The sequence below is a fragment of the Oxyura jamaicensis genome, chromosome 5 (assembly GCF_011077185.1).
Source record: "Oxyura jamaicensis isolate SHBP4307 breed ruddy duck chromosome 5, BPBGC_Ojam_1.0, whole genome shotgun sequence".
Lineage (NCBI taxonomy): Eukaryota > Metazoa > Chordata > Aves > Anseriformes > Anatidae > Oxyura > Oxyura jamaicensis.
In genome coordinates, this window is record NC_048897.1 from 59,240,466 (window position 1) to 59,263,430 (window position 22,965).

General features: G+C 42.0%; 1 protein-coding gene across 3 annotated transcripts in view; it reads left to right on the plus strand.

Moving 5' to 3' along the window:
* The first annotated feature begins 362 nt into the window (after positions 1 to 362).
* Positions 363 to 22,965, plus strand: part of PIK3C2A (phosphatidylinositol-4-phosphate 3-kinase catalytic subunit type 2 alpha) — a 47,864-nt gene continuing 25,261 nt past the window's right edge. Inside the window, exons 1-8 of one of the 3 annotated variants that reach the window (XM_035327788.1) lie at positions 363 to 454; positions 11,627 to 12,801; positions 17,287 to 17,387; positions 18,629 to 18,786; positions 20,434 to 20,554; positions 21,206 to 21,317; positions 21,892 to 21,971; positions 22,076 to 22,139. In XM_035327788.1, coding sequence (XP_035183679.1) covers positions 11,713 to 12,801; positions 17,287 to 17,387; positions 18,629 to 18,786; positions 20,434 to 20,554; positions 21,206 to 21,317; positions 21,892 to 21,971; positions 22,076 to 22,139 — 1,725 coding nt within the window. In that variant the 5' untranslated portion in view covers positions 363 to 454; positions 11,627 to 11,712. Of the gene's footprint in view, positions 455 to 6,848; positions 6,895 to 8,926; positions 8,947 to 11,626; positions 12,802 to 17,286; positions 17,388 to 18,628; positions 18,787 to 20,433; positions 20,555 to 21,205; positions 21,318 to 21,891; positions 21,972 to 22,075; positions 22,140 to 22,965 lie in introns of those variants that run through there. The other 2 variants (XM_035327789.1, XM_035327790.1) reach the window with 2 other exon arrangements.

The window sequence follows — 22,965 nt, forward strand, 5'->3', positions numbered from 1 at the left end:
CTTTCCCCGGCGCTGCCGGAGCCGGGTCAGGATTTACCCTACAGGAGACGCTTGGATTCTGAAGCGACGGGGCTTAACTACCACCACACGGCGGATGGCGGTCAGTGCTGTGTTCGTGACTCAGCTTCGTTAATTCCTTTACGTCGTAGCTTCTACACTGGCACATCTCGTGTGTCTTCTGCGTTTCGTGGTGTTTTGTATCGGCTGGGGCTTGTGCGGCGCCAGGGGCCCACGGGGGAGGAAATGGCGGGGGGGGCGCCTCGGAGCCGGGCCCTGCCGGCGCTGCCCGGATGTGAGCGCACGGCGGGCGGGAGGGAGGAGCGGGGAACGGGGAGGGACGGAGGGAAGAGAGGCAGGGACCGGAGCGGGGAGGGTGCACCGGAGGGCGGCTGCAGCCCGGCGGCGGGCGGGAGGAAGCGGAATGGCCGCGGCCGCGGGGCGGCGGCGCTGCGAGGTAGGCGCCGTGTGGCGGGACGGGGCCGCGGCTCCGCGCCGGGCCGGGTCCCCTCCTCCGCTGGCTCCCCTCGGGGGTCGCGGCTCCGCCACCCTCGGCCTCCGGGGAGCCTCCGGGGGGGCCTCCGGGCCCGAGCAGGCAGGTGTGCTGCGGGGAGCGGGGCCTGCGGGGCTCTGCCGGTGCCCTGCGTCTCCCGGAGCGGGGCTGAAGAGCGGCCGAAGCCCCCGCTGCTCGTGGGGGAAACGCCGCCGTGTCCTGTGGGGGGCTCGGGGTGCTCTTCAGTGTTGTGCTCTGCTTACTGATCTTTTACGTGCAGGTGGCTGGCGATCCAAAAAAAAAAAATAGACGGCGAAGGTCTCAGAAAGACTTTAAAACTTTCTTGTTTTCCTGTTTGTTTATGAAAGTGGACTTGTCCTGCTGGATGACAGCCGTAGTAATCCTGCTTTGGGAACTGGAGGTTCCTCTTTCCTCATGGAGCGTTGCTGGTGTCACCAGCGAGGCAAATGTAGCAGCTCCTCAGGACAGATAGGCAGCGTATCTGAGTATCCATTGGTGACTGAGGTACTGGTCTCTCTTGAGTAGCTCTGTACAACAACAAAGGACAAGGAATGCTAGAAATGGGAGATGATGCCTTGCAAAACCTCAAGTAAATAATTCCTTTCCGAGGGTGTTCTTCTGTTTCGTACTTCTCAAGCTGAGTAAAGTTGAAACTGCTGATATTTGTTACCCTGTCCCTGCTGTGTAGCTGGAGAAACTGGAATGAAAGCCTTGCTGACAAACATGAAAATGCTGAGATGGTGGTTTTTTGTTGTTGGTTTGTTTCGTTGTGTTAGGTTTTGGTGTTGGACCAAACCAGACTAGTATAGGACCAGCTAGAAAAACTAATCCCATGGAGAACTTGAATCTGACCGGAGCAGGGTGGCATATTGTGTGTTTTAAAAATCGTGATCAATGTGAAGGGCATCCTATGGGAGCTTGAAGAAAGAAAAACGAAGTACCATTGATTGGTAGGGCACTGTAAGGATAACATGACTGGCATTCATAACATAGTATGTGTTTTGAGGTCGGCCTTGATGATGTTCAGATAGAGCTCTTCTACTTTTATTTTAGAACGATTGCCTCTTGGTGTCTGCAGTTAGTGTAGAAATAACTGTGGGATGGATTTGTTTGTTTATTTTTAGAGTAATGCAGCAAGTTTCAAAATGAATGAGAGCGGTACAAGCCTAAATTGCTTGCTTCACAGCGATGTAACTGTAAATACATTCCAGTGATGTGGATGTGATGTGTAATTGCTTACCAGAACCAGAGTTCAGTTTTTATCGGCAATGGTCAATAACATCAGTCATCTCAGAGAGCATTCGTCCAGCCCATTGTGCATGGAGAGGCTGCTGGGGTGTCGGTTTCTGCAGAAGAATGCAGAAACTGTTTCCAGACCGGGCAAGTAAGTGAAGGAGGAAATGTTTCTAAGCATGCCAGCAATGGTGAACCTCATTTATCCTATAAGTGACTTAGAGTGAAATGTTTTCCTCAAAGCTCACATTAAAAAAAAAAAAAAAAAAGGAGAAGTGCTCCTTTGATCTCTACTTTTCAGGAGAAATGCAGTCTGCAGTTGTTTAGAGTAAAGCCAGTTTGTTCCAAGTGGTGGTCACTGGGGAATGCTTTCATTGAGAAACTGAAGTAGGGAGAGAGATGCCTGTACATTTGGTGTACCTCCTAGTTTTCAAGTGCTTGGCATTAAAATTCTAACATCCCTTTTGTTGATCCATTTGAAAAAAAAAATAAAATGGGACACTCACGTGGTGTTTGTGTTGAGGCTGTCGCTTGTTCCGATCTAGAGGTTGGTTACTGCAGCGTAACCTGGATGAAATGACTTTGCGCAGAGGCTGCAGCTGGTAGGTCTCAGTGTTGCTGGTGATGTTAGGAGTTGCCAAAGATGCAGCAAGAACAGGTCGGTGGTAATTGATCTGCTCTCCTGCTCAGGCTGTAGTCACAGTGTTGATGTTCAGGCTGTAGCTCAGGGTTGATGACAGTGTTGAGTTATGAGGTAGGTGTTCCAAGCCCGACGTGCAGTTGGACAAATTCCTGGAGGAAGAACCCATCACAGTTGTTAAATATTAGACAGGTTAACTCAGGAATTCCTTGAGCAGCATATTAGTGGAGACTGGAAGAGGTTTTTGAGGAAACGTCGTTGCTTGTCCTGGTTTAACTTCTTTTCACCTATGCCCTTCTGAAACCACCCAGAGACAAGTTAAGGACGAGATGAACCTGCGGTCTGACCCAACATAGCCATCCTGTTACTTTTCTACTAGCTCAGCGTAGTGGATTTTGTTTATTTTTTTAAAAAGCTCATTGCTTCAAATAATCTCATAAACATTTTAATATGTAAAGCTAAGAGCTCCATGTAAACAGTGCATTTGTTTTGTCAGTAATTAACAACTGTTTAATACTTTCATGCATACCAGGTTGGTGACTGAGAAGCATCTGCTGGTTGTAACTGAAACTGTGCAAGTTTCCTGCCTGAGGGGAAACTTGTCTGCTGGAGCAAGTGGTAGAAATAATTCGGCTACCGCAGCAGATTTGCATTTGTTAGACCAGCAGGTTGCTACTAATACAGTGATGCAGAGGTAAGTCTGGGACAGAGCTGCGATGACACGGGTTTCTCCCCGTATTCTGTTGATGGCTTTGATATGTTAAAGGAATATCCTGTGCGCTGCTGCAGAGCCAGGGAACAGAATAATGGAATAGGAACTTTGCCGGGGAGAGTTTTCTCCCCAAATAATAGCTACGGAACTCTGCACCGTGAACTTCTTGCATTTTGCTGCATTTTGGGATGTTTTGTGAAATTAGGAGGATATTTGGAGGGCTTACTTCAGGCATGTAAATTAAAACTTTTTTTATTATTATTATTATTTTAAACTGTGCTGTGGAGCCTTACGTGGCTACATGGTGTTGGGGCATCTTTTTTCAAGTAATTGGATGGCACAAACATTTCTTTCCTCTTCTACCCTGTCCTTCCCACCCCTAGAGACTTTGTATATTTTTGATCGAAGAGGATATTTAGCTTCTTCAAACCACTGCTGTGAGGGTTAGTGGAAGTACTTCTACAGGTAGATGCTCAGGATGGTTCGTCATGCCCTGCTGTGAGCAGGCCTGTGCTTTGTGAATAACTTAAATTCTGTGATGTTGCTGTCTGGGCAGAGCCTGAGCACTCTTCTCAGAACTGACCCTCTTTTGAGCAGGAGGTTGAGCCAGGGACCATCAGAGGCGCACTCTGCAATCTAAATTGTTCTACGATTCTTTGAAAGCGATGCTTTAAAGTAAAATTACTTTGCAAATCGTGGATTACTGGGCAAACTATTCAGATGGGGAATCCAAGTATTTGGGGCACTGGCATTGCTTAAAAGGAAGCCATACCTTAAACCAGCAGCTAATGCTGATTCTGTGTGGAACATTCTGCATTACCTGCGGGTTTTCAAGTGTGCTTTGAAAAGAGAGAGTGATGGGAAAAGCGTGTGGAAAAATATGGGTGAACTAGAGAAAAAGTGCCACTTTAGAGCTGGTTGAAAAGCAGAAGAGTCAGTAAAAAGTTTATAAAAGCAAACTTCTGAACTAAGCAGAGGGAGTGGGTATGAAAGCATTATTCTGTAAGGAGCAACATTGCAACAGAACCAAAATTCTTAGCCTTTGTCAAACAATGCTGGTAATAGGCTTGGCTGTGAGGGATGGAAAAAATCTTGGCCAAGTGCATTGGAGTGAAATAGCCTGGGATGCCATCGGTTTCATTATTGCTTTTTTCTGGTATCTGCGTTCAGAAAATACTGTGCAGCAGGAGCAGAATTGCAGGTATGCTGGTGGAGAGCTGGGAACCAACCAGGGCGACACAGGGAGATGTAGGAGGCGGTTCTACAGCCAGTGAAACCAATGTCATGTGTCTTGTTGATCTGTGCCTTCAGCTGACTGGCTTTAAGGGCATCTTGACGTGATTTGAGTTTTTATAAAGATTCTTCTGGTGATAAATCTCCCATGTCCCATATTACGAGCTCGTGCTCCTGTTTTCTTCAGCTGCAGCACCCACTGTTGGCTGTGTTGGGTTGCACGTTTTTATGCAACTTTTGCACAAGAATTTAATTATCTTTCAGACCTGTATCTAACAGACAACTGAAAGGGCTGTTGGGTTCAGAACTTGAAGGGAGGAGTGTAACAGCACAAACGTTTACGGGAAGCTGGCAGACGTGCTGTACCCAGTCTGCAGGTACCCACATCCACCGGTGGACTGGGTTGCAGTGGCTGAGGGTGCGAGCCGCTGGTTTGAGAAGGGGAAGAAAAACTTTGTGGCAGCAGAAAAGGCGTGCAGGTAGCTACAGCCGCCTGTGCTGAAATTTGGCTGGAACACCGTGCTGGACGCTTCCTTGGAATGCTGTCTGGGAAAGCTGATCCAACAGCAAGATTCTACATTTAGAAAGTATGCCTTATCTAGAGGCTTTTGCACAGTGGCATGGATGAAAATAGTTTGAAGTAGTGGAGGTCGTAAGTGCTCCTATAAACACTGGAGCAGCTGAGGCTGGGGTTTTCGAGAGACTTGTTGCCAATATCGAAAGACCTTGAAGTATTCCTGGAAGCTTCTGGTTCTAGTATTAGAAGCACCCTATTCTTATCTAGCTCTCAAAATCAGAAGCTTTGTGATGAAATTGTACTTCCTGGATGTAAATGAGTTTTTAAAATCTCAGTTAAGAGGTGCAGTTGTTGGTCTCAGTACAGCTGCTGAGGTGTTTAGAGGCTCTCCTGGATGACTTGTGTGAACTAGGAGAGTGCTGGGTCAGAGCTTGTGCCCGACTGAAAATTGCACCTTTATTTAAACGCGTGAAATTGTCTTCAAAAATTCTATAGATACGATCTGAACTGAAACGGATTTGACCTTCAGTTAACTGTTAATCTCATCCATGAGGAGGTATCTTCTAATTTTGCTACGAGTGCGTTAAAGAAGCTGCTGAGTGTTAGTGGGGAGATAGCGGGATAGAACGGGAGCTGAAACTCTAACCTTTCGCTGCTCGTGTGCACGTTATTGAACAGCTTGCCATCTAAATCTATCAGTATTTTAAAAGAAAAAAAGGACTGTAAAAGGCGAGAGTATAAGCTCAGGACAGGAGCGATAAACCAAGTAATACCAAAGTTGTGCTAGGTGCAGCTGAAGAATCATTTTATTTCCTAACTTACAATGTACCTGGGAATAACTATTTTCTTAGATGCATGGGAGGGATAAACAGTTGTACCCCAGCTTAATGCGTATGCAAGAATTAAAGTATCTGGTAAGTTGGTTGCTGCGTCTATGTGAACTAAAATAAAGCTTTTGTTCTCTCAAGCATTGCTGGGATGATTTCTCTGCTTTTTCTCTCTCTTCTGTTTTCACTTCACATGCGGTGATGACACTCAGAATCTCTTCTCTGTCAATGTTTTGTCCTAGTTCCTTCCCAGTCTCTTTCTGCCCCCCTCCCAAATGCACATACTACTTTGGCAAGCCTGTAAGTAACTCTCAGCTGACTTACTTGAAGAAGTACCCAGCGCAGTTTTCTCTATTAGTAGCAATCTGTGAATGCACCTGGCAGGGAGGCTTTTGAATGTCCAAGTTCCTGTGTTATTTCTTGCTAAGGAGTTTTCCTGCTGTGGCAAATGTCTGGCTATGAATTCCTTTCCAGCTGACTAGTACTTTCCGTAGTATATTACTGCTGTCTTATTTTGCAGAAGTTTCCCTTCCACAAAACTGCTACTGTCTGTGGTATGCAGGCAAGATAAGTTAATTTTGAAGTTAGCTGTTATTCAGTATTAGGCAAATGCCTTTTTTATTTTATTTTATTTTTTTAACAGGGAGGTATTGTGAAAATTGTGCTTGCTTTGAGGAAGCTCTGACTACAATATGTGAAAGCTTTACTTTATAAGGAATTTAGGAAATGGTATCATTGCTTCTGTATTTAGTGCTGGAACTCCAGGGAGTTTTTGAACTGATTTGTGATAGCTAGAAAGTGTCTCCTAAGGATGAATTGCAAGTAGTTTGAACTCTGTGCTTGTTTTGCACTAGAACAAATTACAAATAGATTGCTGAAAACAAAATAAAACAAAAACTTGATTGGCTTTCGTTTGTTTTTTTTTTATTTTTGAGGAGAAAATTGTTGTGCAACTCAGCTGAAGTAGAGGAGAATGCTAACATGGTCACGAGCAGATGGTGAGCTTACCTCTGCTTGAGGTGCTGGGATTTGTCTCTAGTAAAATGTTCCTTGCTTATTAAGGTAGGAAACTAACTTCGATTTGTTGAGTCTCTCTCCTGGTAGAGATGTGACATCCCGTACATCATTTGCCTGATGTTTCTTACCAAAGATCTTTAAATTCCTCGTTAGAAAGAATTGCTTCCTGGATCATTTTTGTGCATGTGCTGGAGTGGCCCATAGGTAAATGTATTCTGTTTTCACGTAAGCCTCTGTAAGTGAGAATCTGTTTTGAAATTAATTTTCATCCCGTTTAGAGGCTTTGATATGAAGGAGATCGCCAGACGTCTGCTGCTTCTTGGCTCTTGTTGATGAAGTTTTGCTGCTGTATACTTGATAAGCGTTATTCTGTTAAATAATTCGCATGGCAATAAACAGGTCCATTGGTGAGCAAACGAACATTGCGCTCTAAACACGTGCATTCAGAATTGCGACCGAGGAACTGTTGCTTTTAGGGAAACTCAGCCTGACTCGAGCCAGGGAAAGAAAGGCCTGTGGGTTTCTACCTTCCTGCAGCTGGAGGAACGCTTCCAGAAACTACTGCTTACAGGTACTCTGTCTCGCTGCAAGAGAGGGATTGCCTTCAGTCAAAACTGTAGATAAATCAGGTGTTGAGGTTTTTAGACCTCCTTTTAAAGAAATGCTGAAGCAGGCAGTATTGGTCAGTTACCACTAGGGCCAGGCAAGCGTGGTGGTGTTCCACAAACTATGGATGTGTCTGTTTTACTGCAAGCTTTGGGAAAGCTAAGTCGTGGAGGGGATTGTTTTATTGCTTTCAAATTCCCGTTGTAATCCCTCCAGGTGTTCCTAGGTTTTGGGTTTTGTTTTGGGAAGCATTTGACCAGTTCTTTACGGATTTCGAAAGAGAATTGTTTCTTTGAAGGTCAGAACCTCTTTTTGCTGAGAACCTCTTTTTTTTTTTTTTTTACTGTTGCTTAAAAGAGCGTGCAGTAGTTGAGATGAGAACAATCTTGACTCTGAGGACTACTTTCAGGTCTTTCGATGCCTTCCAGTTGTTGCAGACTCTCGTGACTTCTCACAGCATGGCCGGGAGCGGCTCAGGGATCTCTTTCCCACCTCTGGGATTTGAACCGAAACGTTCTTCGGAGTGTCTGGGGAGTTCCTGCTGATGGTGCAAGTGAAATTTGCCCTTCTCTTTTTAAGTGTTGGAGAAGTTTGAATTTTGCTAGCTGTCTGCCTTTGAATTTACATGGCTGCAAATTCAGAAGTTCAAAGCGAAGCTCATCTTTTTATGTGAAAATGTTAACCGACGCCGCGTCATTAACATTTAAAAGTAGGCTTGCCTTTATTTTAATGATCCTCAAGTCTAGGGAGCTTTTCTTCTGATCTTCTATCATGTGATGAACTTACTGTTTAAAACTGGTGTGCATGCAGGATAAGGTTTCGCTAAAACTCCTGCAGTGTTATCAGATGTTTTTAATTTTGAACTGTTTGAAAACTGCAGTCTGCTTGTCAAGTTTGGCAGAGATTTACACACTGATTGGATTTTGGAATTGTCCCGAGGACAGGGCTTAAATAAAGTGATCAAACGTGAGGGTGGTGGCAGCGTCTGCCTTGCAAAAATAAAAACCCGGGTCAGGTTTCCAGATAACAAGCATCAGTCCTGCTCTTCAGGTCAGCATTCCAGATTTCTGCCGGTGCAAGCGTGCCATCGAACCGAGAAAAATGTCACTGTCAAGTGAAATCGTGGAAGAAATGAGCAGTTATTGAGAGAGTGGGATTCTTTGGATTGTACGGGCGAGTGTGCTGCAGTAGCTGTGCACCATGTTTCCGAGCGCCGAGGAATGCGTGTTTGTCTGCAGGCATGGCTCGCTGAAACACTGCCTTGTTGTGAGTGGGAGACGGCTTGGCCAGAAGGGAGATCAAAGCTGTCGAGTTCAGCAGAAAAATAAGGTTTCCTACTTCTTAAGGAGCCAAAGCTACTGTTACTTGGTTTATATATAGCTGCTTTGAAGGCCGTATAATCTTGGTGTTTTTTCTCATCAGAAAAACGGCTTGCTCTTGCTGCTACAATTATCAGGCAGCACCAGAACGCACTGATAATATTCTGCCAAGTTGTTGCCCAAATAGTTCTCAGTAGTCCTAGCAAGTGCGATCATCTTTCAGTTTGTTTGAATAAAGCTCAGGAGAAAGATCCTGCTGCTGTTTAGAATCCTTGGGCAACGGCAAGGCTGCAAAAACCGCGCTTCACGCTCCCGCTTTTGGAAAAGCCAGGTAGGAACAACTGGGAAAGCTTTGTGAGTTGGGGCGTGCAGGGGGGTCTTGCATCTGGAAATGGAACAGAGCGATTTGAACCATCCCCGAAGTATTCCGTACATCTTTAGGAGAAGAGTTCGGGAGCCTGTCCTGCTAGCAGGAGGCTGGTAAATGACCGAACGTTGCGGAAGGCTGCAGCTCTGCTGTAAACCAGATCAGGAACTTTTCTGAACTAGGGAGAAACCCAGGCCAACAGCTTTCCCCATCGGTTCCCCTGTGGGGTTCAACACTCCGCCGTGCTCTGGGCAGTAGATGGGGCAGCACTCCTTCCTGGTGGCAGTAGTTGTGGCATTGATGAATGCCAGGCTGTGCAGCCTAACGTCCCGTAAGGGAACGGAGCTGGTGCCTGCCTCTGCAGTAGGTTTTGTCTGGGTTGAAAGTCATTATTTCGCGGAGCGGATGCATGTAGTCTCTTCAAGACTTTATTCCCCGGGAATTCAGTTGTGTAGTTCTCAGTTTTTACCTTTGTTGGTCTGTCAGTGTTTTCAGTGATCAGCAGCTGTCTGAAATATACCAAAGAAAGAGGAACATCATCAGCACAGAAAGTTTATGTAGCGTTGTGCTGATTTTGAGGTGCATTGTACACGTTGGTCTTAACCATTCTAAAGAGAGCTGTTAATGCAAAGTCCTAGGTTTTAACAGGGAAGTTACATCCTCCAAAAACCATCTAAGCTAAATTTAGTAATTCTTTAGATAACTTGCATGCTTTTTTTTTTTTTTTTACTAACTAGTAGGGGGTTCATTTTAAAGATAGAATAAACCTTTCCTCTCTTAGCCTATAGCTAAGGGATGGGTTGACGGGAAAGGATTTTGGTAGCTCTTAATTAAAGAAATGGTAAACAGCTAAGTTGCATGATGGTGCTATGGGGCTTTGTACAATTAAGGTTGGGAAAGCGTTGTATTCTTGAGCTGCCAGTGGCATTTGATCTGTTTGAGCTATCCCTTCCAGTGCTTAGCACCAAAATATTCCTCATTTCTAGGGGACATCACAGTTCTTGACCTAGGAGCATGGTGTAGGCATTACAAATACAAATGTCTTCTTTGCTTTCATCACCTTTTTGGTACAGTTTTATCTCTAAAGGGTGGTTAGAAAGCTGTTACAAAAATCGGCTGACTTCACCCTTCACTGAAAAAAAAAAAAAAAGGAAAAAAACAAAACAAAACACATTTTTTCTTGCAGTCTTGTGGTACCTGTAACATCAGTCCTGGTATAATCTTGGGTTTTGAGGGGCTTGACCTGAATCAGGCTTAGCTGAAATGTATAGAACCTTTTGTGAAGGTTCCCTTCATAGTATAAGCCACTGCGGTGAAGTAGATGAAACAAAAGCTTGGCCCGAGTCTTAAAGAATTTAAAGAATCTGTTAGAAATCTGCTAAGAATCTCGCTGTCTGTGTGGTGGGTCGGCAGAAGTACAGTGTGGTTGAAGCACGTATCTCTGGTCTGATTCAAGGAGAAAAAACTTGTGATGGGTATGAGTAGCAAGGGGATACAAAGACAGTTTTTATCTCTATTTTCTGCAAATAATTTCTTTTGTCTTTTGGTTGGTTGGATTGTTGCACGACTTAAAGCCACGGCGATTTACATTGAGGGGGCACATCTAGTTCAGCGAAACTGTGTTTTAATGAGGATTGCTGTTTGTGGAAGCCTCCCAGCAGAAACTCATTATTCATGATTTTTATCTTGCTACTTGATATGCGTACTAGCTGTTGCTGGAAGACAGCTTATCTCTTGGAGTCAACGCTAAAGCCGGCTGTGTGTAAAAGCTGTAGGATACAGCAGAAATAAGATGGAAAAACTAACTTCTTGTGACGGTCTGTTGGAAGATGATCTTAACACGGAGGCATAGATGTCGTGGTGAATATGGGAAGCAGTGTAATGGTACCAAGCACAAGATTGGAATTGGAGGAATGTTAGATGTCATGTGGAGGTGGCCTTAAGCAAAAGCAACCTTCCAGAATTTCTTCCCTTACATAAGTGAATGACGCTTCCTTTAAGGGGCCATTAAAGCAATTACTTAATGAGCAGCTGCACTTAAATAATTTATCTTGCTTGTCCAAGGAATAACATTTCATAAGTGCTATTTACTGGTTAAGGGGGTAAAGTACAACTTAATTTTCCAAATGAAGAAAGGTCATTGAGCATTGTAACCATGAGCGTTGTGTTCATGGTACAGTGACCAGTTTGCCAATTCTGTTGTTGTTGCGATACACCGAAGTAAACTGGAAGTCCTCCAGACTGTGTCAGTACTAGTATCCGTATGGTTTTCAGAACAATTTCTATTTTTCAGGGATTGAAGCTGGCTAAGTGTACAGAATTGCTTCAAATCCGAAGTCCATTAGGTACCTGAATACACCTTTTCCATGTCGGAGGCTTAGTGGTGCAGAAAGAAACTAAGTAATTCTCTACCTACTGCTAAGAAGCAGTAAGACAAACAGATGGGTCTTGCAGAATGCTAAGGCTGTGAATTTAATTGTGTGGCTTCTCTTAACTTGGATCGAAAAATCTATTCTCTTTCAAGATTTTCTGCTCTAGGTTTCTGAATTACATGTGCAACCTTGTAATTTGGTGGTGTATGGCTTAGTAGTTCTCTGCATATGATTTCTTACATGGTTTTTCTAATGGTTCATTTCCTTTTCAGAGCTGCTGAATCTATTCCGAAGCCAAGGGTAGCCAAGCAGTACAAGGGAAGTGTTGCTTCTTTCAATGGACATCTGATCTCGCGGAATGGCCCAGATATCCAGCAGCAATGGATTTAAACAGCGCTCGTCACCTTCTTTGGCAACAGCAAGGTCAAAAGATGTGGACAAAGAGGAGGCGTTGCAGATGGAAGCTGAGGCATTAGCTAAGATGCAGAAAGAAAGAGGTATAGCTGGTAGCAAACAAACTTTTCATTCTGTAAGCAGCACCAGGCAAAAAGCACAGACACACAACAAACAGGACCACGATCTCATGGTGTTTCCAGAGTCTGATGCCAAGAGAATGGAAGATAAACTAAGTACCATTGACATAGAGAAGCTCACTCATGCTGAGCTAGAGAAACTGCTGCTGGATGACAGTTTTGAATCTAGTAAAGCACCTACGTTACCAGTAACTCCTATTTTGAGCCCATCGCTGTCTTCACAATTTTATCTTGGGCCTGCTGGTCAGAGAGGACAGTGGACACCTGGGATACCAGCACCTGTGACATGCACTTTACCTCCCATTTACCCCTCAGCTTCTTACACAAAACAGACTGGTGTATTTCAGAACGGATTCCATCCAAGTATGTCCTCCTATCACTCTAGAGAACCTCTTTATCTTGGTCTTCCAAGGCAGTCGCAATACATTTCATACCCATTGGCAGCTACTACACCTTTCCATCCGCAAGGAAGCCTACCTATATATCCTCCAGTACTTACACCAGAAATGGCAAAAGTGTTTGACAAAATTGCCAGCACCTCGGAGTTTCTGAAAAACGGGAAGTCAAGCACTGACTTAGAGATGACCGCTATAAAGTCTGCGGTTTCCGACCTCCCAGCCTCGGAAAGCTGCAGGGACATTAGTAAATTTGACTGGTTAGATTTGGATCCCCTAAGTAAACCAAAAGTGGATAGTGTGGAGACTTTATATAAGGCAGAGGGTGATGGAGAGGTGGCTTCAAGTATGACAGCTGAAGATCCGTGGGAGGCTGTGCTGCTGGAAGAAAAGTTGTTAGTAGCTTGTCATCTGGAAAGAAAAATTAATGGGAAATCTGCTGGAGCAACAGTTACGAGGAGCCAGTCCTTAAACATGCGAACGACTCAGCTTGCAAAGTTACAGGGCCAAACACCACAGGTGAGTAAATCAGTATTTTTAGGTAGTGGTATAATGATAAAGATTAATCACAGTACTTAAAGACACTTTAAGTTCTGTTGTTAAGTGTTCCTGGGCTCGTGTGTCCAAATAATGTGATGTTACTGACATACACATACGGATATTCAGAAAATTGAACCTTCCTACTGAACTAAATCCAAAAGTAACTGGGATTGTATGTAATCTTTCCCAATTTCCCGGGGAAACTGCTGGTATTCGACACAGTACAGAAAAGAAATAGCCTGTAGAGCAATGAAGTGTTTAAATTACATAAATTCTTAAATTCATGAGTTAATCAGACAAGGCTACAAAATAGAGACGGTGAGCTAGATGTTGAGAGCTTTCATCTTGAGCAGGCTTTATCTCAGAGTTTGAATAGCGGGCTTTCCACCTTATATTTGAAGCTGTGTGGTTTGTTTGTTTGTTTGCTTGTTGGTGTTGTTAGCTTTGACTATACTGCCTTTGTTTTAAAACAGATTTCTGCTCTCCCATTATGACTCGCAATCTTTCCCAGGACTACTGTAATTCTCTGTTGTAGGGATAAATGTTTCCTTTTGTGCAGGAATGCTGGAGAGATGGTAACCAAACCTTTTGGATGTGCTCTTGTTGAAGGTGGGATGCCTGATGGGGGCTGTCAACACAACTTTTGGTTATAGCACTCTTCTTGTAGGATGTAGCTTTATAAAATATTAGTCACCTCACTAGAAAGTGAGTAGGAATACTTGTGGGTATCTTTATTTTTTTTGGTAGAGAGAGCACAGAGACTGAAGGAGAAGTCTTCAGTGGAAAAGTCTACACCCTGGCAAGGGTGGTGATGGCAGGAAAAAGCCCATTTGTAGAAACTGGCTGAAAGTAAGGGGCGGGGGTAAAAGGTTTGTTTGCCTTGGAGATTTAGGATTACAGCTGTTTTGAATCGTACGTATTGTCTTTCTAAGTGTTTTTAGCAGACTGGGGGCAAGCTGTAAAACCAACTGTTGCCAGTCAAGGTCGTTTTCCAAATTGCTCCTTTATTTCCCACCCACCCCCCCAAACTGGGCCATTTCTTCCCCCCAGGAAAAGGAATATCCACTGGGCCGAAGCTTCATGTCTGACTTTCCATTGAGGTGAAATTGCTGGCTGCTGACTTGGAGTATTTCCTGTTTTTCTGGGCTAGTTGTCAGCGTTCTGGCAGAAGTCTAATAGAAAGCCAGTGGAGAAAGGAAAAAAAATAATGAAGAAAAAACTAAGCCTTTACATTTCTTTTTCTTTCCCTACAATCACATTTTTAAAATGATGTGTGTGAAGATCTCAGGTCTTAAGTTTGTCTGTGTTTTTTTTGCGTCCCCCCTCAGTGTTAAGGAGGTAGGTCTGAGCTGAGTGATGCCTGGTGTTGGTTTGGAGAGGCAGGAGGCCTTGGGCTCTGCAGCGGTTTGCTTCTGCAGTTCGTCCTGTTGGCCAGGGGTGGGTTTGTCCTTCTTCCAGGGATGTTCAGGTGTTGTCATGTAACTTCTGCCCAGACCGGCTAGATGATATCGGCTCGGTGCTTCTGAGGCGCTGTCTGTAGGAAGTAATATCGGAGTGATCGTTGCTGAATGAAATCTTTCTTTCTACCAATTCCATTTTCCATAAATTCTTTCAGGAAAGCAGGATGTAAAAGGGTCTTCCCTGTTCATCAGGTCCAATCCCATGCCGGTTGCAAACATTATCCAGCTCGGCAAATTCTCCAACTCTGCCTTCGTGTGTTGTATTTTCCTCCTGCTACTTCTGGTGTAAAGGCTGTTCCAAGCCCTCACTGTTTTTTAGTCATCTGATTTTCATCAGAAATACATTTATAACTAGTTCCTAGCAAATTGTCTTCTTAACAGGGTGGAACAGCAGCGACTTGAGGTGAAGATCCATTTTGGTGTCAACCCTTGCCCCTCGATGCATGATAAGAAATTTCTGACAGCTTTCATTGCAATCTCCTTTGTGGTAGCTTCTTTCCTGTTTTTATTTATTTATTTATTTTTCTTTTTGAAAACGGTTGATGGGAATTTTAATTCTCTGTATGAGAGCACATGTACTTTAATGCCTTGTACAGTGGCATTCATAAACTCTCATCACTGGGAGAGGCGTCCTGCTTCATATATTTATCGCGTTTTCTTTATTCATGACGGCATCACGTGAGCATGTATTGATCCTGTGGTCAGCTAACGCACCTCAATCTTGTTAAGCCAACGCTGTGGTCTAATATTCCAGTTCTAGACTGTATTACAACGGTGGCTGGCGAACAAAGCTGTAAATTACCAGCAGGGCTGTTTCTGTCTCTTGTTTAATGACAAGCCCCTCGAGTTGATATCCTTTCCACGTAACCTGTTGCTTTTGCTTGTCCTGTGCATCCTCACTTTTTCTAGTTTAAATAACTTTCCATCTGGTATAGTATGAAGCCGAGCTCTCTAGATAGCCCCTAGTTTTGGCAATTCTCTTGTATTTTAACCCATTTCTTCCAGATACGTATTTTCTTCAAAGCATTTTCTGAAGTCCTGTATCCTGACTGGCCTGAATCACTTTTTTCTTGCATCACCTCATAGTTTCACTGCTCCTGTAATCAAATCTACTAGTCAAAATTTCTAGTCATATATTTTGATTCCATCATGTACTTAATATCTTGAACCAATAGAAGGACTTGAGTTTGGCTTTGTATTGATGAAGTATTTATGTATTTGCTATTTGCCCTTTAAATGCTTCAGTGTTCATCTCTCTCCTTTCTGAAAGCAGAGGCGTTTTGTCCTAGTCTAGAGGTTGTCTTCTCTACCGTTCCTCTCCACAGAGCCTTTAAGCTTTGTGTACTTGTGGGATCTACCTTAATTTGACTTGTGGTGGGATTTTTTTGAGTGTTAAGAGAAACTGTATTTGCAGAGCACTTCTATTTTTGCAGGCTGTGCTGATAAGAGGCCTCTTTGTCAGGTAGCTATTTGTTTAGCTTGGCCTAAAGTCCTACCTTACAAGTTACTTCCTGGTTGACTGATAGCTTTTGCACCTCGGAAATTCGCTCATCTGGAAGGGAAAGAAATTCACATCCTGCAGGTAGCCCAAGAACTTAGTCACCCACCTCGTGACTTCGGTGGGTTTTAACAGATTTCGTAGTTTATCAAGGCTTGTCCTCCTGAAATTATGTTCCAAGAAAATGATCAAAATCGAGTACTGAAATTGAAGTAAAGAAGCAAGTGGGTATTGAATGTTCTTAAAGGTGAAGGAGGAGGTACTTCCCAACAACGCCTGCCTGTGATAACTTTAGATCTTTCTCCTCGTCCACTTGTGCCCCTGCGGTGAGCCAAGGATAACCAAATGAACCTTTTTTTTCTTTGCTCATTGTTTGAATTTCCTTTTTTTAAGGCATCTCCTTGTGTAGTGCTTTTGTACTGTGCTGTGAGTTGTCCAGTGCTCTGGGTGCTTCCTTGCAGTATCACTTCACTTCTCACAGACAATTTAACGCTTGTAACAGAAAACGTACGGCTCCTATGGCAGCTTCTGGATTTGAAACTAGGCAGCTTTGTGCTGAGTTCCGCCCAGCAGTTCCTTGACTCTTTATCAAGGGTGTTTACCTTTCGCTTGGTGTGTTAGCTTCCTGTTTCCTTGTGGGGCTTTGTGTTGTTATTGTGTAATTGCAGAAAGGATACATGTGCTGGAAACAATAGCCCAGGTTCCTCAGCCGGCCTTACCCAGTTGGCCAGAAGTTATTTCTGTGTGCTAGAACTCATCCACGACATTAAGATGAAGCTTTCTAAACTTAAGGCCTGCTCCTGAACCTCTTTCCAGGCTTTGTGGCTCTCCTGCCCTTACCGCTTGCTGCAGTCTGGCTAATGCCCCCTCACCCCGAATTTAGCCTTTTGAACCCATCGGTGTTCATGAACCCAACATTTCAGCTGGAATAACCAGACTGAAACGCAGTTCAGATCATACCCGTTGGTTGTGTGTATTATCCTGTTTAAGGGAATGCTGTAATACCTAAACATCAATTTGTTGAGCAAAACCTGGTGCTAAAATAAAAAGTAGCTTCGGGTGGTCCAGGTATGAGCCCTTTTCTGTCTGATGCGACTCTGTCAGGTACCTGCTATGGCCTAATGACATGAGATGCTAAGCTCATTTTGTCAGCTCACAATAAATAACCCATGTACTGCTTAAGTACTTACTCACTATTTCAACTGGTTAATTCCCTGTGAGATACTTTGTAGTCACTGCTGAGAGCTCAGGAGCTGTTTTGCTTGCAACTTCTTCTTAACTCGTATTGATACTGTCACATAAACCAATTTCTTTCTGTAAGGAACTCTTGGGTTCAGTGAATCTTTGCTTTGCAACTTGGTAATGATGCAGTTTTTCTCACTATGTAAATAGACAAAACTAATAATAAACCCCAGATACCTGAAATTCTGTCTGCTACATGTGACTTTGTAGGCTCTAGGAGTGTGTTTGCAGTTATTTAAATACTGTATTTTCTTTGGGTTGCAGAAAGACAATGGGACCACTGGCTTGCTGACAGAAAATGCACTTCTCCAAGAAATTGAAGGGCAGAATCAAGAACTGTTGGCTTTTTCTCAAACAGTTATGAAGTAAGAACTTGCTGAAATTAAATTAACTTTCAGAAGAAGAAAAAGAAGTTAAATAAATCATTACTACTTTTGTGTTGGAAAAATCAAATTCAATCAGAAGTTTTCAGTTTGGCAGGGCCAGACCTAGGTTTTGGGGTTATTTTTGCTTGATGAGGCAAGTTTTTGGTATGTGTTTTTTTCCCTTTGCTTGTTCCAGTTTTTCCTGTTTTTAGCATGGTTTTCAAAAATGCAACAAAATTCTTAAGGTGTTCAGTAGGGTGAGGTTTTCTGAGTGATCTTGTCTCCTTTTTATTCTTTTGGTCCTATGACCTTCTACAGCTGTAGATTTTCCTCTCATTTTTTTCCTTGTGTTTGTAATACTTATTTTCACTCTCAAAATATTTTTTTTGTATCTGCATATATCTTTATATCCTTCTTCTATATTACTGTTTTTCAATGTAAGTTATTTGGAAAGAACTCATTTTTTTTCTTTACTGATATACCTCAGCAAATCCTAATACTCAAAAGGCTTTCCAAATCTTAAATACTCCTTTTTTTTTCTTTTTTTTTTTTCTTCCACAAGTGGAGCTCTGTAAGAAAAATCTGACAAAAACAAATACAAACCCTAAACTTGTTCCTGCTTTGATGGGGTAATGGAATTTCTTAAATAAGATACCAAGGAAGATAAAAAGCAGTTATCACTGTACTGTCTATTCATTCCTAGGTGAACATGTTTTATGTTGTTTGTGTCCTAAAGAACAGCCTTTCCCCTAATTTAAGCCTCTTCATCGTATTCCACAGTTTAATCTGAACTTCTGAGTAGTATCTAGAGTTCCACAAATTTAACATATAAAGAGTTTTTGTGGTCTTTTGTACACGAAAGAAATTACCCTTTTTTTTTTTTTTTTTTTTTTTTAACTCAGTTTTAGGCAAATGTTGTGGATTAGCTTTTTCAGAACTGTTTTAGAGCTAAGCTTCTACAGAACCTGGGTATATCCTGTAAGCGTTGACCTATTAAGTATTTTAAGCTATATGAAAAGCCTGCCTAATTAAAACCTATTTTTTTTCCCTCTAACTACCGACATATAATTATTGTGGGCAACGTTCTGTTGACAGGAGAAAAATTAAATGTTTTTGTATATACAGTTTAGGTAAGAGCAATAGGCATTCTTTACTGCTGTGGCTTGGGGTTATTACAATGTTCTTTTGCTTTAGTCATAAACTTAGCATTGCGATGCTTCATAAACCTTTTCTATTTACAGATTGAGGACCAAGTTTCCATATGCTGATCAGCAAACAAATCCAGGCTTTGTGCTGAGTCCAATCATGCTGCAAAGAAACATAAGTGGGGAGAGTGCCAGTATCAAGGTTTCTATAGAAATCCAAGGATTCCAGCAACCAGTAACTTTTACATGCGATGGTACATTTCTACTTTTTGAACTGGAACTTGCTTGTAAGGCTTAGAATGGTGGGCTGAGACTGCACACCCAGTCTAGGCCAGTGGCTTTCAGTTTTAATAATCCCTGGGTCTCAGGTGCGTGGATTGTTTGTGGGGAATGTGAAAAAGGTAACTGAAGTAAGAACCTAAATGTGGGTTACTGCCTCCATCCATCAGAAGATACTCAGAAGCTGACAAAATGAATCATTTTTTTTAAAAAAAACAAAGTAAAACAGCCAAACAGGAGCGCAGTTCTATCCAAAACTGGGAATATTAAACCCAGCTTTTCTAGTGTTTGACCTAACAAAGCAAATTACCCACTTCATGGTAATTTGGAGGGGCAGGCAGAGTGGAAATGAGCTCTTAACTTTCATCAAGTTTTTATTGAAATGTATGCTAGAATGCTGGAATAAAGCTATTTCAGGTTATCTGAAAATTCAGACAAATTGCAGTTGGGAAATGAGAATAAATACTGAAATTATTCTAGCTGTCGTGCAAGTTCAATACGTACTTATGAACATAAATACTAGAGTAATACTAGCTTGTTGTGCTGCAACTAGCTCGGTTCATGGGTAACCAAGCATATTATCTTGGAACGGAACTTTTAGGTATGCCGTGTACAAAAATTCATATTCTCTATGCAGCCAACACTGCACGGCCTGCCTGTATTGAGGCTGGAACCATGGATGCCATTAGCTTCTGGTAGCTCTTGGTGATAAAATAACTGCTACTGCTAAACAACAAAAAACCACTAAGTGTCCTGCTGAAAAAATAAATAGCTTTTATATAGTGTTTTTAGGGAATATAGGAGCATTTAGTATTGTTGGCAGATGATTTAAAGATGATCAGAAAGTAGGTAGGGAGGTGCAGGGAGCATTTTGTACTGAAACCTTCCGTGTTAAAACATGCAACTTTTTTTTCCTGAATTACAGTCGGTGGCTGTAAGGGAATGAATGTGAGGGTTGAGATTATTTCTTTTGCTCTGCATTTGCTGGGTGGAAAGGAAAGACTACTTCCGAAACAGCATCTGACACCTGGTATAAAAGCATTGGTAGTTAAGAGTTGCCATTTGCAAAAGCTTGGTGATGCTTCCTGAGATCTGATCTGTACAATGTGGAACCTGCCTTAGACAGGTGAAAAGGGAAAGCTGTCAGTAGGATTTGCCTCTGCTACAGCTGATGTCCATTTCCTCAAAAGCAGAACAAATAGGAAAGTTCTGTCTTCAACTTTTAAGATCATGATTTCTAAATTTCAGTAAGCTTTGGCTTCACTTAATTGTGTGAAGTACTTGCTGAGTAAGACCATCTTATTAATAAAATAACACACTTTTCTCATATAAAAACTCCTGCAAAGCATGTTGCAAATTAGCTGGTTTTAGTCAAGTGACTGCACGGTATCATAATTTAAATAGGATTGATTCATTTCTGGCAGGCTTTAGAATATACCTTTGATTGCAGCAAAACATGAAGATCTCAAACAATGAAATTTAGGAGATTATAAAAGCATAAGTCTTCTATGAGTATAAAAATGAATTTAAATAAAGAACAACTACAACATTTTAGTGAACTATGCTTAAATTCATTTGCAGTACACCTATATTTAACTTGTAGATGTAATTTCTTTGAACAGTGAGTTCCCCTGTTGAGCTTATAATAATGCAGGCACTTTGCTGGGTGCATGATGACTTGAGTGAAGTGGACATTGGCAGCTATATCCTGAAAGTCTGTGGCCAAGAAGAAGTTTTACAGAAGTAAGCAAACTCTTTTTCATTAATGTTTAACTTTGTACTTTTTCATGGCACAGTTATTGGCAAGTATATTTTTAATGATTAAATGTGTGAGAGCAGAAATCTTCAAAATGTAGAAGATGCATGTTTTGCGCAAAGATCAGAAGTCCTTAGAGTTGCTGTGGGATACAGCAAATTAGGTTCTTAACAGCTTCCTAGAAGTCTATTCTAATCTGCCATCTGTTGTGTTGAATGCAGGTTTTTTTTCAGATGCAGATTTCTAGATCTTTTCTCTAGGTGAATGTTACAGTTTTCAGCTGCTCTTTAAATGCCAACAGGCAGGGAAGAAAAATCTGCTGACAATTTCTAATCTGAAATAATCTGAATTCTTTCAAAACTAATGGCTCGCAAATCCCCATTGGTTTTCTGGATTAGAATATTTGCTTTCACTGTTAACCATAGTAGTTAAGACGTTTAGCAAAAATGTAGCTCTCTGTAGTAGTATACTAGAACTTCCACAGAAGTGAAATCTGTATCAAGAAGTGTGATGTGGAGATTGATTTATCATTTTCTTACTGTGAGCCCAACAGATGGCCTTAAATACTCCATGTCAGTTCCCTGAAAAACACGGAATATTTTTGGTGTAAATAACTATAGCTTTCGTTTATTTAACAGTAAGCACTGTGTAGGAAGCCATGAATATATTCAGAACTGTCGGAAATGGGATACAGAAATTAAACTGCAGCTCGTGACTCACAGCGTAATATGCAGAGGTTTGGCACGAACAGTAAGTACCTCCTAAAATGCAGCAGCAATATAAACCTTCAAGGGTACGGGAGTTTGTGTCAGAGTTGATGGATCTGAGGTGTAACTTCCTTGTTTAATCAGTTAATCTGCATGGTGTTGGAAATTGCATTCTCCTGTACTAAGAGTATGTGAAATACCCCGAATATCGATAATGTCTGTTATTGAGGCCAAGTATTGTAACTGGAAAACGTGCATGAGCATTTGGACTAAGCTTGAGGCCTGACAGAGAAGTGGCAAACTTCAGCATTAAATCCAAGTTGAGGACAGTTTTTGAGTTCAATTAGATAGGGATCTGGCCATCAAAGAGGGAACAAAGAGTACTTGATACTTGGGGAGTTAGGCACTCCGCCGCTGTTTATCCACTTTCCCCCCCTGTCAATGCGTACACCTTTTGTAGGCTACCAGTTAGTTATTTCTTTGAGAAGAAATTGTCTTGATTGTCTTTGAGAGACCACTTTGGTCCTTCCACAGGTATTAGTAATGAGATTTCTAAAACAGTATTAGAAATTGTAGGAAGTTGGGAACTGGACTGAATATCTAATATCTTACTGCAGGAAGAAGATGACAGAACACCCATACACCTAACCAAACACCTCTACAAGGTAGAAAAGCCTTTCAGAGAACCTATTATAAGGTAATATTATGTGTGTTTTTCATTACCAAGTGTACTGCTGAATTTCTGTCTTGAGGTTATGTTACGCTCTTGCAGTGGCATTCAACAATTACTATTTTTTGCAGGTGTTCTATTGAAGAGCTTCTTGAGGTCTATCATAAGCAAATTGAAATCGCTCTTAAAAATGAGGTAAGTTCATTGTAAATTACTGCTGAACCAAAAGTAGCACGAGAACATTTACAGATAAGATAGTTGGAGGAAGTAGACTTTCTTGTCTTGGGGAAACTAAAGACCTGAACAAGCTGTCAGATGAAATTAGGAATCGTGGATTTTTGCATTGCTTTTCAGTTTTCTTGCTAGCTTTTCTTGCAAAGTAATCATTACTTAATCATCATAACTATCAATGTGTCTTCCAAGTCCTGGAATGCAAAACCTTCTCCTCAAAAATGCTGGAAGAGATTAATTTAGGGAAAAAGGTCTGAATCTTGACTGTCAGTTGTTATTCATGAAGGATATATTGGTTACATAAAACTTTACACAAGTTAGCAGTAATACTTGTGCACAATGGGAGTTAGAAGTGAAGCTTTTATGGAACTGCAAAGTTGGTTATGCTTCACATAAAACTCTCTTATTCTGTGCTATTGAGTTCATTTAAAATGCAATGTCAAAATCAGTGGCTATTTCACTGCATCACAAATAACCTAAAACAAGTTGATGTGAAATAATTTGGAGTAATTTCCCAAATGCAAAAGGTAGCTGAAGATGATAACCTACTTTGCTCATTTCTGGAAGGACTGTCTTAGTTTAACTCCTGAGAGTAGTTTAACTTGGAGACTGAAACCTTAGATAACTTCTTTAAGAAGTATGTTTCTTAAACAGTTTCTATAAGGAATGAGTGCCTTGGTGGAAATGCAAAACATTGTGATGAAATCTGTTTTATTGCCATTCCAGGACTGCAGGTCTCAACAAGCTTTTGTCTGCTATTTACATATCCCCTTAACGCCATTCAATCTTA